The 17117-nt window shown below is 41.8% G+C and overlaps 1 protein-coding gene across 1 annotated transcript in view; it reads right to left on the bottom strand.

Moving 5' to 3' along the window:
• The window catches only part of atp10b (ATPase phospholipid transporting 10B), a 253609-nt gene that overhangs the window by 76784 nt on the left and 159708 nt on the right, over positions 1 to 17117 (bottom strand). Inside the window, exons 6-12 of the mRNA XM_080201396.1 lie at positions 13288 to 13492; positions 12877 to 12962; positions 10512 to 10615; positions 8286 to 8417; positions 4940 to 5067; positions 2098 to 2350; positions 1182 to 1429 (exon numbers count right to left, since the gene is read on the bottom strand). Coding sequence (XP_080057522.1) covers positions 1182 to 1429; positions 2098 to 2350; positions 4940 to 5067; positions 8286 to 8417; positions 10512 to 10615; positions 12877 to 12962; positions 13288 to 13492 — 1156 coding nt within the window. The remainder of the gene's footprint in view (positions 1 to 1181; positions 1430 to 2097; positions 2351 to 4939; positions 5068 to 8285; positions 8418 to 10511; positions 10616 to 12876; positions 12963 to 13287; positions 13493 to 17117) is intronic.

Genomic DNA, 17117 nt, shown 5'->3' with positions numbered 1-17117 from the left:
GCTAGGCAGTTGTGGGATCCCCACCCAACATCCGCTAGCCCAATTAAATGTCCCATCCATCTAAAATTGCTTCAGGGAAAGGCATTAAATTGTTTCCAGTGTTTTCCCGAATTGGACAATTCAAAGAACAAAGAACAATACAATACAGGAACAGGCCCTTGGGCCCTCCAAGCCTGCGCCAATCACATTTACCTATCCAACCAACTACTTATAGCCCTCTATTCCCTGTTTGTTCATATGCCTATCAAGATAAATCTTAAATGTGGCTAACCCAACTGCCTCAACCACCCCATCTGGCAGTGCAGTCCAGGCCCCTATCACACACTGTGTAAAAAAAAACCCACTCCGTACATCTCCACTGAACCTTCTCCCCATCCCCCCCCGCTCCCTTATCTTGAATTGTGCCCCCTTCAGGTTGGGTAAGCTAAGGCTTGATGAATCTAACTGTGGTTCCACATCCCAAAATTCTGTTGTGCAAACTTCTGTTCGAGAACATAAATTTAGATGTTTGGCAACTTTTGTTTTAAGAATCAATCTTACCATTTTCCTCTCTAGAAGACATTAATTGCTTGCTTGGAAATAGCCCCATCAGCATTGGCTACCTTTTAGACCCTTATGAATGCCAGGTAGTCGACTAATCAATGGAGATGACACACAAGTATCTGATTCTTTCCTTTTTTCACATCAATGCATATTCAGTTTTAGCAGGAATTATCGGATAACAATAAAGTTCAGAAACCCTACAATACTCTTCTTCCTAATCTAAAAGTATTGAGATCATCCGTTTACTCAGCATAGATATGAAAAAAATCATTATGATTTTGATCTAAAAGTCTTTGTTTTTCACAGGGCTTAAACTATGAAACATATCCATGGTGGAAGCACTACATGAGGAATTGCTTCAATCAAAGTTCATGCAAATACAAAAACAGAAAATGCTGGGAAGACTCAACAAGTCTGGCAGCATATGTGGAGAGAGAATAGGGCAACGATTAAAATCAGGATGACCCTTCATCTAAGCTGGATGAAGGGTCATCTAGACTTGAAACTTTGGCCCTATTCTCTCTCCACAGATGCTGCCGGACCTGCTGAGATTTTCCAGCATATTCTGTTTTTGTTTCAGATTCCAGCATCCGCAGTACTTTGCCTTTATCTTAATGCAAATGCAGCTGTTTACTTACTAGTGGGCTGCTGAATGACACGGTCTGGCAGGAGGCGTTACCACAATCCATCACGGACTTCTTACAGCTTTCAAAACCGGTGACCTGCTGCTGGGAACAGATGCTTTGCGGCCTCTGCACAGACTTGATGCTTTTTTGTCTTTGGTGGGATATGCTACTCTGGAAGTTGGTTGCGGAATCTGTGCTCTGCAAAAGTGGCCCATCTTCATCATGTGAGTCCAACTCTTTAAGCGTAGATAACGGCTTTGCTAGATGAAAATAGAGCAGGAAAATAATTTTCATTTAAATGACAATAGTTAACCTGTAGTCTATTTACTTTGATGAAACACTAGAGGCTACGGAATGAGTGGAATCACAAATTAACACATTAAAACATGTATCCATCCAGGTGAATGGGATGAAAATCTTCTCCCTTTCCAGTGAGCTGTACTGCCTTAAGTAAAGTGAACTTGGTTTACCCTTAATCCAAGGTTACTCTCAACCCTGTTCATAATGGCTTAGGAGAACAATGCAGATTTGTCACAATATGTTCAACACTGACACTGAATTGGCAATGCTTGTTGGACATATCACCATGTAGATCAAATGTGCCACAAACACTAATAAAGTATTAGGTAGATCAATGTCAGAATTTGGTTGAAGGGGGAAAAAAAAAAAATCAGTAAATTTATCTCCAAGTTATTCTAGACATTGCACTACTGTCAAGAACCTAAAGACATTATGGCACAGCCATTAAATAATTAACTTAACTTTTCAAATTGTATTAGCAAGTCATGTGCAATCTACTCTATCTCAAACTATTCACAACCCATTTTATCACCTGAGGAACAGTGACTAAATTAAATAAAAACAAGTACTTTTAAGCTGTGTTCTACTTCATTGACTATGCTGATAATCATATTGGTGTAATCCTCACTACTTTCATCATGTCGGAACTCTGTGCCCATGATGGTGCAGCGACGGAAGACCATTTTGTTTTCTGTGAGGGTTCCTGTCTTATCAGAGAAGATGTACTGGATCTGACCAAGGTCCTCCGTGATATTCAGCGCCCGGCACTGCAGACGGTTGTTGGTAATTTCATCGTACATCTCAGCATCGTTGTGTATGAAGAATATCTGACCCAACTTTACAAACTCAATGGAAACATATAAAGAAATAGGGATAAAGACCTGCCAACAGAAGCAAAAGCAACTGGGATCAGAATTTTCACATAGATTTCATATAAATCTGATTAAATATTCCCATGCAGATAACCCTATTTATGAAGGTCATGCATTCTTGTACTTTTAGGTGACTTTTGACCATTTGTACCTCGTGGGTGGCATGGTGGTTAGTAGGGCTGCCTCACAGCACCAGGGACCTGGATTCAATTCCTGGCTCAGGTCACTGTCTGTGTATAATAATAGTAGGAGGGATTACTATTTAAAGGGCAAAAAGCTGCAGCATGCTACGGTGCAGAGGGACTTGGGGGTCCTTGTGCATGAGTCGCAAAAACCCAGTCTGCAGGTGCAGCAGGTGATCAAGAAGGCAAATGGAATGCTGGCCTTTATAGCGAGGGGGATAGAATATAAAAGCAGGGAGGTCTTGCTGCAACTGTACAGGATACTGGTAAGGCCGCAGCTGGAGTACTGTGTGCAGTTTTGGTCACCACACTTGCGCAAGGATATTTTGGCCTTGGAGGGAGTGCAGAGGAGGTTCGCTAGGCTGATACCGGAGATGAGGGGGTTGGACTATGAAGAGAGACTAAATAGACTGGGTCTGTACTCGTTGGGGGGGATCTTATAGAGATGTATAAGATAATGAAAGGGATGGATAGGGTAGAGGTAGAGAGATTCTTCCTGCTTAGAAAGGATAGCAGGACTAGAGGGCACAGCCTCAAGATAAAGAGGGGGGCAGTTTAGATTGGAGTAGAGGAGGAACTTCTTCACTCAAAGGGTGGTGAATCTCTGGAATTCTCTGCCCGTTGAAGTGGTGGAAGCTACCCCGCTAAATATATTTAAGTCACGGATAGATAGGTTTTTGACAGACAAGGGAATTAAGGGTTTTGGGAGAAAGTAGGAAAGTGGAACTGATCCACTTCAGATCAGCCATGATCTTATTGAATGGTGGGGCAGGCTTGAAGGGCTAGATGGCCTACTCCTGCTCCTACTTCTTATGTTCTTATGTAGTCTGCATGTTCTCCCCATGTTTGCATGGGTTTCCTCCAGGTGCTCTGGTTTCGTCCCACAGTGCAAAAGGCATGCGGGTTAGGTGCATTGGCAAGGTAAATTCTCCATCAGTGTACCCCAACAGGTGGCGACTAGGGAATTTTCACAGTAACTGCATTGCAGTGTTAATGTAAGCCTACTTGTGACACTAATAAATAAACTCTCTTTTCTTTCTCATTAGGCTTCCTGAATTTGCAGTTGAGGTAACAACCTGGTAACCTGCACCTAATCCACAATTAATATGTAATAAAAGCAAAATACCTTGGATGCTTGCTCTCTGGCAGCAGCTCTTCTTCAAAGTCATCCAGATTGGAAACATTAACTCTGTTTCCTTCTCCACAGATGCTGCCAAACCTGCTGTGTTTTTCCCAGCATTTTCTGTTTTTATTTAATATTTAATACACTATTGTTCTAGAAGTCGTCTAGAGCCTCACAAGCTCCAGGTTCTAGTTTGGAGAAGAAAGGCAAGCCCTGAGATGACTAGTCCACCTTTCTCATTGTGAAATGCCTGACGTGGGTTCTGTGCACTGCTGCAAACAAGTGGCTAAGCTTCTGTTCCATGTTTTCCACAAAAGGCATGGACCTGACAGTTTATCATACTGGTTTTAATTACTCACCACATAATACACTGTAAATAAAATTGTTCATAATATATTCAGAATGAATACATTTGTACTGCAACAGTAGGTAACTGTCTGACAGATAAAACAGGATGTCTCCAGAATTTGAATTCAGAATCGTATTTTCAACAGTGCGCTCAAGATGAGCAAGGGAGAAGTTGGCTACTACACTAACTAGTAACATCCACCAGTGGGACTGAATATAGCACTTTCAAATGACTTGCTAATTAAAACCGAAATGATATTGAGCAGAGAAAGTGATAACTTCAGTACGGTAAATTTTGTATAACCAAGGGGCTAACTCTGCATTGCTTTTGTTTATTTAAACCAAGGGTCCTCAAGTCGTTCAATATGTAGTGTGCCCATAAATCACTGTATTTTGATGTGTCCCTAAAAATTTAACTGCTAATTTATATCATAGCTTGAATTCCTGTTTATGTTGTATCCACACATTACAAATATTTAACTAAGATCATCAAAAAGATAGTGAAATATGCAGGTACTCCAAATCTGAAGAAAGTAACTGCAGCTTGACTGAACATAGTCAGGAGTTCAAAGTCCCTGAACAACAGGTCAAGCATGTAAACAGGCAGCACAGTGGTTAGCATTGCTGTCTCACAGCACCTGGGACATGGGTTCGATTCCCAGCTTGGGTTACTGTCTGTATGGAGTTTGCACATTCTCCCAGTATCTGCAAAGGTTTCCCCCAGGTGCTTCAGTTTCCTTCCACAGTTTGAAAGACGTGCTGGTTAGGTGCATTGGCCATGATAAATTCTCCCTCCGTGTACCCGAACTGGCGCCGGGGTGTGACGACTAGAGGATTTTCACACTCACTTCATTGCAGTGTTAATGTAAGCCGACTTGTGATACTAAATAAATAAACTGTAAACAGATTCAGGCTAAATAACAGCCAGCAATTGATCTGATTTACCTGCAGTAGTATCATCATCGTCAGAAACATGTAGAGTCCAGACACAGTGGCTGAAATTAAATTGCCAGTGTTGTCTGGGAATTCAAATGGAGTCCATGAAGTGAAGGTTCCAACCCAAATATTGTGGCCTGAGGTAAAATATATAAAACAATACCTAAATAAAATGGTATGCTGACAGGTTAGAGCATAGCTTTTCCCCATGATAGGAATACAGTACTCAAAAATAATGGATACGCACAGTTTAATGTGACCATTTTGAAAAACTCACATGAACAAGTCACAGAACGTGCTGTCAAGTCTTGCCCACTTCACTCTAAATGTTCTCTGTTGCTCCATCATCGAAGTACCGCAATGTGCCTTTGCACTGTCAATGTGACCTTCTTTCATCTTGCTACTTCAAATCAAATTCCTTCAGTGTCAGGATAAGTACAGTGAATGATGTGCATTTACCCTCCTATCAGACCCTCAGTGTCAGGGTGAGCACAATAAATCATCGTGACACTGGGAACAGTGTGTCAGGTTTAATTTCCTTTAAATAAAGACTCAACTCTATTTCCTGAGGACCTGATTCTCAACTCGCGCTGTTCAACAAGTATTCTGAGTCACCCTGGATAAACTTTACTCGTTGCAGTCAGTTTTCCCTCCCAGCAGCCCATCCAGCCAATCCTTCAAGCATCACCTGCCCTGCATGTGGTAGGGCCTGAAGATCGTACGTCGGACTGATCAGCCATCTTAGAACTCATCGAAATGGAGTGGGAGCACATTATCCTCGTCCTGAGAGATTGCCTATGAAGGAGGAGGCGGCTTTACATTCTGCTTTCAGAAATAAACACAGGGAATGGAATCTACCCCACTGGAAACAATTCTACAGGTTTCGCAATTCACCTCACTGACTTTTCTCATTAAAACTCGCCATTATCAATAGTGCGGCAATTTTGTGAAAGGCAATGAAAGTAATGAAAGAATGTAAACAGTAAAAGATGCAGACAAGTGAGAGTGCCTTGCCATGCTAAAACAAGAATTACACAGCACATTTTTTTTCCATGTTTTAATTCAAGATTCTAATTACAACTGTGGAATCCACCTATGTTACAACTACGAGCTTTCAGAGCACCACCCCTTCATTAGGTGGCTCACCGAAAGTCCGTGATTCCAAATAAACCTGTTGGACTTTAACCTGGTGTCGTGAGACTTCTTACTGTGCCCACCCCAGTCCAATGCCGGCATCTCCACATTATGTTAAAATTAATGGCCAACATTTTCTGGCCTCTCCTCAGCGTTTTCCTTGGCGGTGGGAGGCGGTGCACCATTCATTGACAGCGGGATTCTCTGGTACCACCGCTGTCAATGGGAATTCCCACCGAAGGCACCCCCAACGTCAACGGGAAACTTGCAGTAAGGGTGCAGCGCCAGCAGGACCAGAGAATCCTGCGCTCATGAATGGCCAGAGAATTCCGGCTTATAATTACGAGCTACGCACAGTCACTAGAGTTTTTGCTGTAACACTTACAACAGGAACAATTTAGATGAGTTGATTAGACACAGTGCCTTTAGTAGAATAAAATGAACCAAAACATTTCATAGATGTATTATCAGTGACTATCGCTGATTGCTGTGCAGACACATGGATTTGGGCTGGTGTCTGTGGGAGTTTGCGCATTCTCCCCGTGCTGGCGTGGGTTTTCTCCAGGTGCTCCGGTTTCCTCCCACACCCCAAAGATGTGCTGTTAGGCTGATTGGCAGTAATAAATTGTCCCTAAATTAGTTTCCCTCAATGTGGATGGCCATAAAACATTAGACAAGGGTCATGGGTGGAGGGGGGGTGGTGTTGAGATGGCGGCGTGGGCTTGTTGGGCCAAAGGGCCTGTTTCCCGGGCTGTTTTTGTTCTTTGTATAAAAGCAAATTGGCACAGCATGCCACTCAAGATAATAGGGAAGATTTTCAAGAGTTTGGCCAGAGAGGTAGACTTTAAGAAGTGTCAACAAAAGGATTACAGTAAGCGCTGGAAGCCACTCAAACCTTTGTGATGTGTGTCAGGTAGTGTTATTATATACAGGATGACACTGTGTACAGAGCGACATCACGTTTGGACATCCAAGCTATTGGAGAGATGAGGGAAAGTGTGTGGGTGATCGGCAGAGGTGAAAAATAGTATCTGAAAAGTATAAAAAGAAACCTGAATTTTGGACCCAGTTCATGAGCTAAGTCCATAAGATACAGGAGCAGAATTAGGCCAATCAGCCCATTGTATCTGCTCCACCGTTCAATCAAGCCTGATATGTGCCTCATCCCCATTTTCCTGCCTTCTTCCCATAACCCTTCAACCCATTACCAATTAAAAGGCTGTCTAACTGCTCCTTAAATTTACTCATTGTCCCAGCATCTACTGCACGTGTGGGTAATGAATTCCACAAATTCACAACCCTTTGGGAGAAGTAGTTTCTCCTCAACTCTGTTTTACATTTGCTACCCGTTATTTTAAGACTATGACTTCTCATTCTAGGCTGCTGCACACAGGGCAAAAAATGAATACAGGGCCTAGCTCTTTACTGAGGTAAATGGATTATGGATCAAAATACCAGATACGAAGCTATCCAGTATCAGAATGACAAGACTGGCTAAAAACCAGACTGACCATAGAATTCTACAGTGCAGAAGCGGGGGGGGGGGGGGGGAGGGCACTCGGCCCATCAAGCCTGCACTGACTGTAATCCCATCCAGGCCCTATCCCTATAAACCCATGTACTTACCCTAGCTAGTCCCCCTGACACTTATGGGCAATTTAGCATGGCCAATTCACCTAACCCGCATATCTTTGGACTGTGGGAGGAAACCAGAGCACCTGGAGGAAACCCTCGCAGCCATTGGGGGGGGAGCATGCAGACTCCGCACAGATGGAGCTGGGAATTAAACCCAGGTCCCTGGCATTGTGAGGCGGCAGTGCTGACCACTATGCCACTGTGCTGTTTTGTTTGAACTGGATGTTTGGCTATACTACTGAAGGAAAAGAGGTAGAGGGCCAAAGGGGTTTTGGGATAGATTCCAGAACTTAAGACCAAAACAGTTGAAAGAAAAATGGAGGGATTTGAAAACAAAAGGTGAGAATTTTTAAATCAGGATGTTATTTAACCAGAAGCCAAGGTAGAACTGCGAGCACAGAAATAATTGGTGAATGAGAGTTTGTGTGAATAAGGACACAGAGAGCACTGTAAAAGATCACCACTTAGCATAGTGATTAGTTAATCCCATCAATTGCTACCCATTTCAATCTCAACAGACCATTCTCATATGCATCATTCCAGTTACAGCAATTAAGTTGAAGGTTGCTCCCCTTGCACATCTTACCCAGTGCTCCTACAAGACACATTACTGCCATCAGGCTCACACAGCATAGAACATTAATGTTCATTCTCCTCTCCAATTTACTCCGCTTGTAGCGAGGTCCATTATTATTAAGCATTGCTTTGGTCTCATGACCTGAAGAAAGTACAGATTAAAATTGCTATTAATCATCATATATTTCAGTACATGTCAAACAGTAATTTAGCAGAAATTCTGCATTGGATATTACTTTATATTATTACAGTAGGGATTATTGTTAATGGGTATTACTGTTGTATCAGATTCTCTGCTCATTCATACTGGTGGGGTCCTCTGGTCCTGCCAGCAGTGCACTCCCTCCCATGGTTTTCACAGCAAAGTGCAATGGCATCAATGAGAATTCCCACTGACACCGACAGGACCAAAGAATCCCGCCACCAGCGAACAGCACGCCATATCCCGCCCGCCACCAAAAAACACGCAGTTGGGGGGTTAGGGGTAATGGAGAATTCCCCCCATTATTACTTCAGATTTGTTCAAACCTATAAATCTTTAGTTAATGCTAGTTACAGTTTCAGTCAAAGAGCATATTCCATCCAAAAGCTGCTTTAAAATTGTTGTCAATCTCTAAACCACTTAAACACTACTGTGTCATTTTCTTGACCTTTGAAGGTCTTTTTCTTTATCCCCAGATTTGCATTGACCATAACTGGCCTCAGATGAAATATGTCTTCCATTATGGCAGGTAATATGCTAAATAAAGATTCACGTTTCTTCAGGATTCATTACAGAATCCCTACAATGCAGGAGGCCATTCAGCCCATCGTGTCTGTACCCACTTAGGCCCTACTCTTGCAACTCTACATATTTACCCTGTTAATCCCCAGACACTAAGATCAATTTAGCATGGCCAATCAACCTAACCTGCACATCTTTGGACAGTGGGAGGAAACTGGAGTACTGGAAGGAAACACATGCAAACACAGTGAGAACATGCAAACTCCACACAGACAGCGACCTGGAGCCTAGAATTGAACCCAGGTCCCTGGCGCTGTGAGGCAGCCACCGTGCCACCCTTCAAAATCAGAGAATAGCATGCAGGTTTAAAATCTGTTTCACATCCTTGTCAAACATTTTGAGATTCCCCTGGCCCCATTCAAATAACATATACCTAACAGTATCCTTTTAATATGTTATTTGAATGGGGCCAAGAGAATTGTAAATTGTGTGGATTGGGTGCAAAACAGATTTTTAGGCTCGCACACTATTCTCTGGGACCAGCGCGATCTACTAATGGTGCGGTGATGCCAGAGAATTGACCTTCTGGAATATTGTAATGTACAACTTGTTGGCCCATTTCAGAGGATGGATATCACCAGGTTGGTGTAAAATCGGAGCCACATCTAGGCTTAGCCTAGATAAGGAAATCAGGTTCGCAATCCTCTGGCCATTCACGCTCGCCAACACTGCAAGCGAGGATGGAGAATCTGGTGCTCAGCCAAATCGCTGTTCATTGCAGTGGAACCAGATAATCCCACTAGTGTGAACGGTGGAGAATTCCAGCCAAGGTTTCTTTCCCTGAAGGACGATAAAGAACCAGTTGGGGTTTTACAGCCATGTTTTAGCTTCATGGTCATTTCTACAGATGATTTTAATTTTCAGGTTTTTAATAAAACTCCAATCCTGACAAGCCTTCAGAGAGTTAGGTTAAAGTGATTTTGAAGTAAAATTCTCAAGCTGGTGGGAATTGAAATCCTGCTCTCTGGATTATTGTGTAGGTCTTAGGGTCATAAAAAGCCCAACATGAATGCACTTTCATCTCTCTATTTTGATTCAGTAATTTTACAACAAGAACCAGCTTACTTTTATTCAAATTCACAAAGACCCTTTAGGAACCCTGAAGGAACATGCAACAGTAGTCTACTTCAACTCTCTTTGGTAAGTGGTGATCCCACCTCTTGCTTAAGAGCCCAAGGGAGCAACTTCATAATAAGTAACAAGTTACAGAAACAGAAAATGCTGGAAAATCTCAGCAGGTCTGACAGCCTCTGTGGGGAGAGAATGGAGCCAACGTTTCGAATCTGGATGACCTTTCATCAGAGCTCTGTGAAGGGTCTAGACTCCAAAACGTTGGCTCTATTCTCTCCCCACAGATGCTGTCGGACCTGCTGAGATTTTCCAGCATTTTCTGTTTGTGTTTCAGAATCCATCATCCGTAGTATTTTGCTTTTACAATAAATAACGGTATACCTGCATATACAACTATTCCCACAACAACTTGTGTGTTCCGGATGGTGCAGCCTCGAAGTAAGAGGCTGTCTTTATTGAAGCCAATCTTATTTTCAGAGTTTTCCCTGCAAGGCAAAATAAATATCATATTTTCTCCTTCTTAAAACACTCAATGCAGCAAAAAGATTGACTAGGAGAAAATCTGACCTAGTTTTGAAAAGTATGTTCCGCTGAGGTCCAGCTCCTGGATTTGGGCTATTATTATTTTTTAATATTTCACCTAACTTATGCTCACAGTGTTGAGAATTAATAAGACTTTATATCACAGTGCCCGATCAACTATGGTATGATTGTTTCCACCTCGAGATCTTCATCCTTTATGTGGGCAAATGCTTAGTGGCAATGCTACACCTGGCTCACAAATCTCAAGCGCACAAGATATTAGAAATGTGAATAAACTGTCCACTGGTATTTCATTTTACTATACATGACATATACAAATTCATACATAACATATATATTTTAAGACAATTCTTAACTTCTTTTAATTATCTATCCATAAGTCTCAAGGCACTGCATACTGAAATGAGCTGTTCAGAAGTTCTGTCAATGACACTATCAGGACATAGTAAGAGAATTCAAACATTCTTCCTCTCCCACTTTTGAGAGGTTGTCCGCCATCGTAGGACTCACAGCAATTGTGGGAAGCAGGAACTGTCTGTCTTCAGATTTTTAAGAATCAAAACTGAATCCCATTGATCCCTATTGTCAATGACCAGTTAAAACCAACATTCAGAAATATAATATCACCAAACCTAGAAATTAGCATGAAGATGCACTCAGACTCACAACTCAAGTCATAGGGCTTTCCAGCACAGAAAAAGACCATTCAGTCCATCGCGTCTGGGCTGGTCACCAAGTACCTACCTATCTATTCTAACCCAATTTTCCAGCACTTAGTCCATGACCATGTATGTTGTAGCGTTTCAAGTGCTCATAAAAATGCTTAAGTGCTGTGAGGATTTCCACCTCTACCACCATGAATTTCAGATTCCAAATGCCCTCTGGCTGAGATAGTTTCCCCTCAAATCCCCTCTAAATCTCCTGCTCCTTATCTTAAATCTATGCCTTTTGGTTATTGAGCCCTCTACTAAGGGGAAAGGTTTCTTCCTTGCTACTTTATTTATGTCCCTCTTAATTCAGTACACTTCAATGACGGTCCTCCCCTCAGCCTTCTCTGCTCTAAGGAAAACAACCCCAGCCTAACCAGCCTCTCGTCACTGCTGAAACACTCCAGCCCAGGCAACATTCTAATGAATCTGAACCCTTTTCAGTGCGATCACATCCTTCCTATAGTGTGGCGAACAGAACTGCACACAATGATCTTAACTGTGGCCTAATAAGCATTTTATACAGCTCCTTCATAACCCCCCTGCTCTTATATTTTATGTCCCAGCGATTAAAGGTGAGCATCTCATATGCCTTCTTAACTACCTTTTCTACCACTCCTGCTGCCTTTATGGATCTATGGACACGCACCCCAAGATCCCACTGGTCCTCCATACTTTGTGTCCTATCATTCATTGCTTACTCGCTTGCATTGTTAGTCCTCTCAAGATTGATCACATCATACTTTTCAGGGTTAAGTTCCATTTGCCATTGTTTTACCCATCTGACCAGTTTGTCGATGTTGTCCTGTAGACAAAGGCTTTTCTCCTCACTATTTATTACACCACCAATTTTCATGTAATCTGTGAATTTACTGATCATACCTCCCACTTTCACATCTAGATCATTAATGTACACTACAAACAGCAAGAGATCCAGCACTGAACTCTATGGTATGCCACTTGAGACAGGCTTTTAGTCACAAAAACAACCTTCGACCTTCACCCTCTGCCTGCCATAAGTCAATTTTGGATTCAATTTGCCAAATCGCTCTGGATCCCACGGGCTCTGGCATGGGCAGGCACAGTGATTAGCACTGATGCCTCACAGCACCAGGGATCCAGTTTGATTTCCGGCTTGGGTCACTGTCTGCACGTTCTCCCGGTGTCTGCGTACGTTTCTTCCTAGTGCTCCGGTTTCCTCCCACAGTCCAAAGATGTGTGGGATAGATGCATTAGCCATGCTAAAAGTTCCTAAACAGGTGCTGGAGTGTGGCGGTGAGGGAATTTTCACAGTAACTTCATTGCAGTGTTAATGTAAGAATACTTGTGAAGCTAACAAATAAATAGAAATGACCAAGCCTGGTTAAATTGATAAGTTCTATTTGATACTTACTAATTTTTAAAAAGCTCAAGCACTGCTAATTTGTGTTAACAAAGCCAAATCATAAACCAGAAAAAAAAACACACTGGTTCAATAAAAGAAGTTTCCTACTTACACAATGCCCTCAAATTTATTGAGATCATTGTTGGGATTTTCACAGATGATAGTGCCATTGAAGTTCTTTGGTTCAAACTCAGAATTCTGAAAAATAATTATCGTGGTAATCATGTACAAATTTCTCAAAAAAGTCACCATGCACCGACAGCAACATGTTATAAAGGTAAAGCCATAGATCAATTTCTAAATTACACAGTTTGAAAGAGTGGAAATCAACTTACATTTGCCCCAAGGTGTTTTTATCTGAAGAGCTTTTAGTACCACAAGTAATGTCGCCACACAGTGAATGTTGTAATCCCATATTTGTAAATGCAAGCATTAGATACTTCCTAGCAATGTCACACAAACTGCTTCTACTGATGTGCCTTTCAAAGAACAAACCAATGAAATAGAGGAAAGGTGATCTTACACTATTTGCAAACCCTTTCACTGCCAGCCTTTGCTTCAGGTTCGTTTCTCCATCAAGGTTAAAAGTCTCAATGTGGCAGATTCCATTTGGTTCTGTTGAGTTCAATAGGAGCATGTCAGCTGGAATAATTTCATTGCATATTAACCGCACAAAGTCACCCACTCGAACATCTTTCCAGCATTTCTCAACGTACTGCTTTTCTTTCCTGGAGAACAAAATATTTAGACAGTCACATGCATGCTTTAACACAAAATAATTCATCCCCCGCGTTACTGTTTTCTCTGACTCAAAGTTTGCACAGTGCATCGCAACTTGAGGTTATAAAGGATATTGTTTACATTAGATGACAACTAGTGACTACAAATGTGCGTTGAGTCCACAATGCTTAACTACAACACAATCACCTCTGGAATGTAGAGTATTTAAATTCCACATTTAGTCGAGTCGACAAACTATTGGCAAATTGATGCTTAAATGTGAAAATGTGTTGAATTTTATTCCTTCTTACCAGTGGAGTGGCCATAAAGGGAAAACTTGGAACAACAGAAGACAGGTAAACTAGGGAATAACTTTTAATTTAGCCCATTTGGCACAATTACAAAAGGGATTGAAGACCAACATTAGTTCTTCTTTCATGGTATCACCATAGTGCTTGAAGAATTTGCAAATTTTGGAATGAAACGCCATGACTACTAAATTCTACTAGAACTGCAAGAATAATTAACCTGACCTTGAGTAAGAGTCATAAAATGACCATGTTAGGAAAGAAAGCAAAGAACCTGTTCAGAGGGCAATCAGGGATGGTCAATAAATGTTGGCAAAGCCAGGGGCACCTACATCCCATGAAAATACATGGACTGGAATTCTCCCAAAAGGATTCTAAGTGTCGAGTTAGTGTGAAAGCTGGAATAATTCACGTTGTTTATTTCAATGGGAGTTCAGAGAAGAACCTCCCACACTCTGTGCACTGCAGAGATCATTAGCATGTATATGATTATAAAGCAGAGTGTGGGGCCTATTATTGCTGGAGAGGCCGACAGCGTAGCACTGAGCAAGCCACTGCGCATGCATCAATTCATCAGTGCCGAGATCGGTACATGGGCAGTAGTCCTGCACTAATGTTTTAGCGCAGCGGGATATGAGAATCGCGGCCAAAATGTTAGATTAACTCAATCAGTAGCAGTTGCACCTTGGAATAAATAAATTGTGGATTCTACCTCTGCTGGTAATGTATGCATGCAACCCAGGCTGACATTTCAATGCAGGAATGAAAGAGTATTGCATTGTTTGTGATACTGTAAAAAAAAACTCCCATGGCACTATTCAAAGGAAACCAGAAGTTCATCTGATATGCTGATCAATACTCTTCCCTCAAACAAAACCAGAAAAACACAATATGTTTACAACTAAACCTTTTTTTCATTTCGAAGGAAAAACTACTTCTAATGTCAGCAACTGCAGCCAGAATGTACACACAGCATGATTCCACAAATAATTGGATGAATGACTAGTTAATCTAAGGGTGAGATACAGAATTATATCACAATACCAGTGGAAGTAAAGATGTTGGAAACATCTTCAGAAATTTGGAAAGTTTCACCTGTTCAGTGTACAGAATTATTTTTTGAGCAGCGAATTCAATTGGTTACATTCCCAGGAGAGGAATCAGCTAACTACAGGCAAACCTCCAACACAAGAGCTCTGTAAGCCTCTTCGCAAAATACTGAGGTAATCAAGAAAGCCTCCTTGTATGAATTCCACAGCTATACACTTTTCATCCCTAATAAGCTGCAACCCACAAGCCCACACAGTTCTTGCAGCACAAGAACCAGTGTACCCGTGTTCAGAATTTGATAAAGTTTTCATCCTTATAACCTATAATCTCACTCTTAACTGAAGTTACACAGCTCCTGTGTTAAAGCCATTGAGAGTGGGAGATATTGGCCAACTGCAGCAGGCAGATACTGAATCAGCTTGCTTCGCACAATAACAAAGTCTCTTTTCCTTTGATTTATGGAAGTACAATACTGCCAGAGGTGCCAGCTTTTGGATAAGATGCCTAACTGAGGCAGTCTGCATCTTAGGTGGGAGCAAAAATAAATAGCACTGTTCAAAGGACAGCAGAGGTGTTTTGGCTAACATTTATCTCTCCGACAACATCAACAAAATTGAGAATACCGGGTCTTTACCTAATTCCTGTTTGGGAGATCTTGCTAGGCACAGGTTGGCTGCCACATTTCCATATATTACATAGGGACCCCACTTCCAAGGTGATGAAGCACTTTGGTACAACTAAGATCATGAAGAGATGCTATATGAATGGAAATTCTCACTGCCTAAAGATTTGTCTCATTTATCAGAAAGCTAACTGTGTCTGTATTCCCTGCATTTACCAACAATACTTAATAATTGGATAGTAATTAATTGATTTAATTTCACAAAAGACTCAAGCTTGATTACAGGTCACATTCGAACAGAAAGCAAGGTAATAACAGAACAAGATTCTTTTTCGTTGACAAGATGTTGCCAGAGTCTGCAAAGAGACTTGCAACACTTATGTTGTCAGTTTGCAGTCACAAGAAATTGTTTTGATGGAAGGTCCCATTATATTTTTATTATCTTTTACTGATTTGACATTGCTCGATTCAGAAGTTGCATTAATTACAAAAAGACAAATTTGACTGTCACCGAAAGAAATGGGTTAATATTGAGTCAGGGCTGCTCTAGTTGCTCAAGTGCGTACGCTGTACTAGCATCATGTTATCAATATAGCTCTGACTGCCAGTCAGTCAATATTGCTTTGTTTTTTTTCTTGCCTGATGAAACTAGCACAACCGGCTATTGAAAGTAAAGGCACATTTCATCGGCATCCTTCCATCGAAATGATAGACATGCAGCAAATCAAATTTGTGCGGAACATTTACTGCTCTGTAATTTCAATTTGTTAGTTTGGTAAATAAAACAGAACATAATAATTCAACAGGAGGCTGGATTGAATGCAACATATCACAGAAAGGATCATGGCGATCGAGCCCATTTTGAAGAAGAGGCAACGGGCAGAATTTTCCAGTAGTGTTCTTCCCAAGTCTGGAAAATCCCACCTGAGGTCAATGGACCTTTGCATGGTTGTGTCCACTCACTATGATTCCCACGGCAAGCGGGATGGGAAAATTCCATAGACCATGTCTGTCTCCCGGCAGTAGGCAATCTTCCCCAGTTATGTTAGAAAGCAGAAGAGACTGACTCGGCTCATTAATGAATCAATTTTATATCCAGTATTCTTTAGCTGTGACAATACAGTGCTTTTAAGAAATTTATGGTTTCTTGTGTAGAGTATGTTTAACAGTCAAGATCAAGAAGGTAAATGGGATGCTGGCCTTTATAGCAAGGGGGATAGAATACAAAAGCAGAGAGGTCTTGTTGCAACTGTACAGGGCACTGGTGAGGCCGCAGCTGGAGTGCTGTGTGCAGTTTTGGTCGCCGCACTTGCGCAAGGATATTTTGGCCTTGGAGGGAGTGCAGAGGAGGTTCACTAGGCTGATACCAGAGATGAGGGGGTTGGACTATGAAGAGAGACTAAATAGACTGGGTCTGTACTCGTTGGAGTTTAGAAGGATAAGGGGGGATCTTATAGAGGCGTATAAGATAATGAAGGGGATGGATAGAGTAGAGGTAGAGAGATTCTTCCCACTCAGAAAGGATAGTAGGACTAGAGGGCACAGCCTCAAGATAAGGGGGGGGGCAATTTAGAACGGAGTTGAGGGGGAACTTTTCACTCAAAGGGTGGTGAATCTCTGGAATTCTCTGCCCATTGATGTGGTGGAGGCTAC

The sequence above is a fragment of the Carcharhinus amblyrhynchos genome, chromosome 13, assembly GCF_965287045.1.
Source record: "Carcharhinus amblyrhynchos chromosome 13, sCarAmb.v2.hapA, whole genome shotgun sequence".
NCBI classification, from domain to species: Eukaryota; Metazoa; Chordata; class Chondrichthyes; order Carcharhiniformes; family Carcharhinidae; genus Carcharhinus; species Carcharhinus amblyrhynchos.
This window is presented reverse-complemented; position numbering and strand designations above follow the sequence as displayed.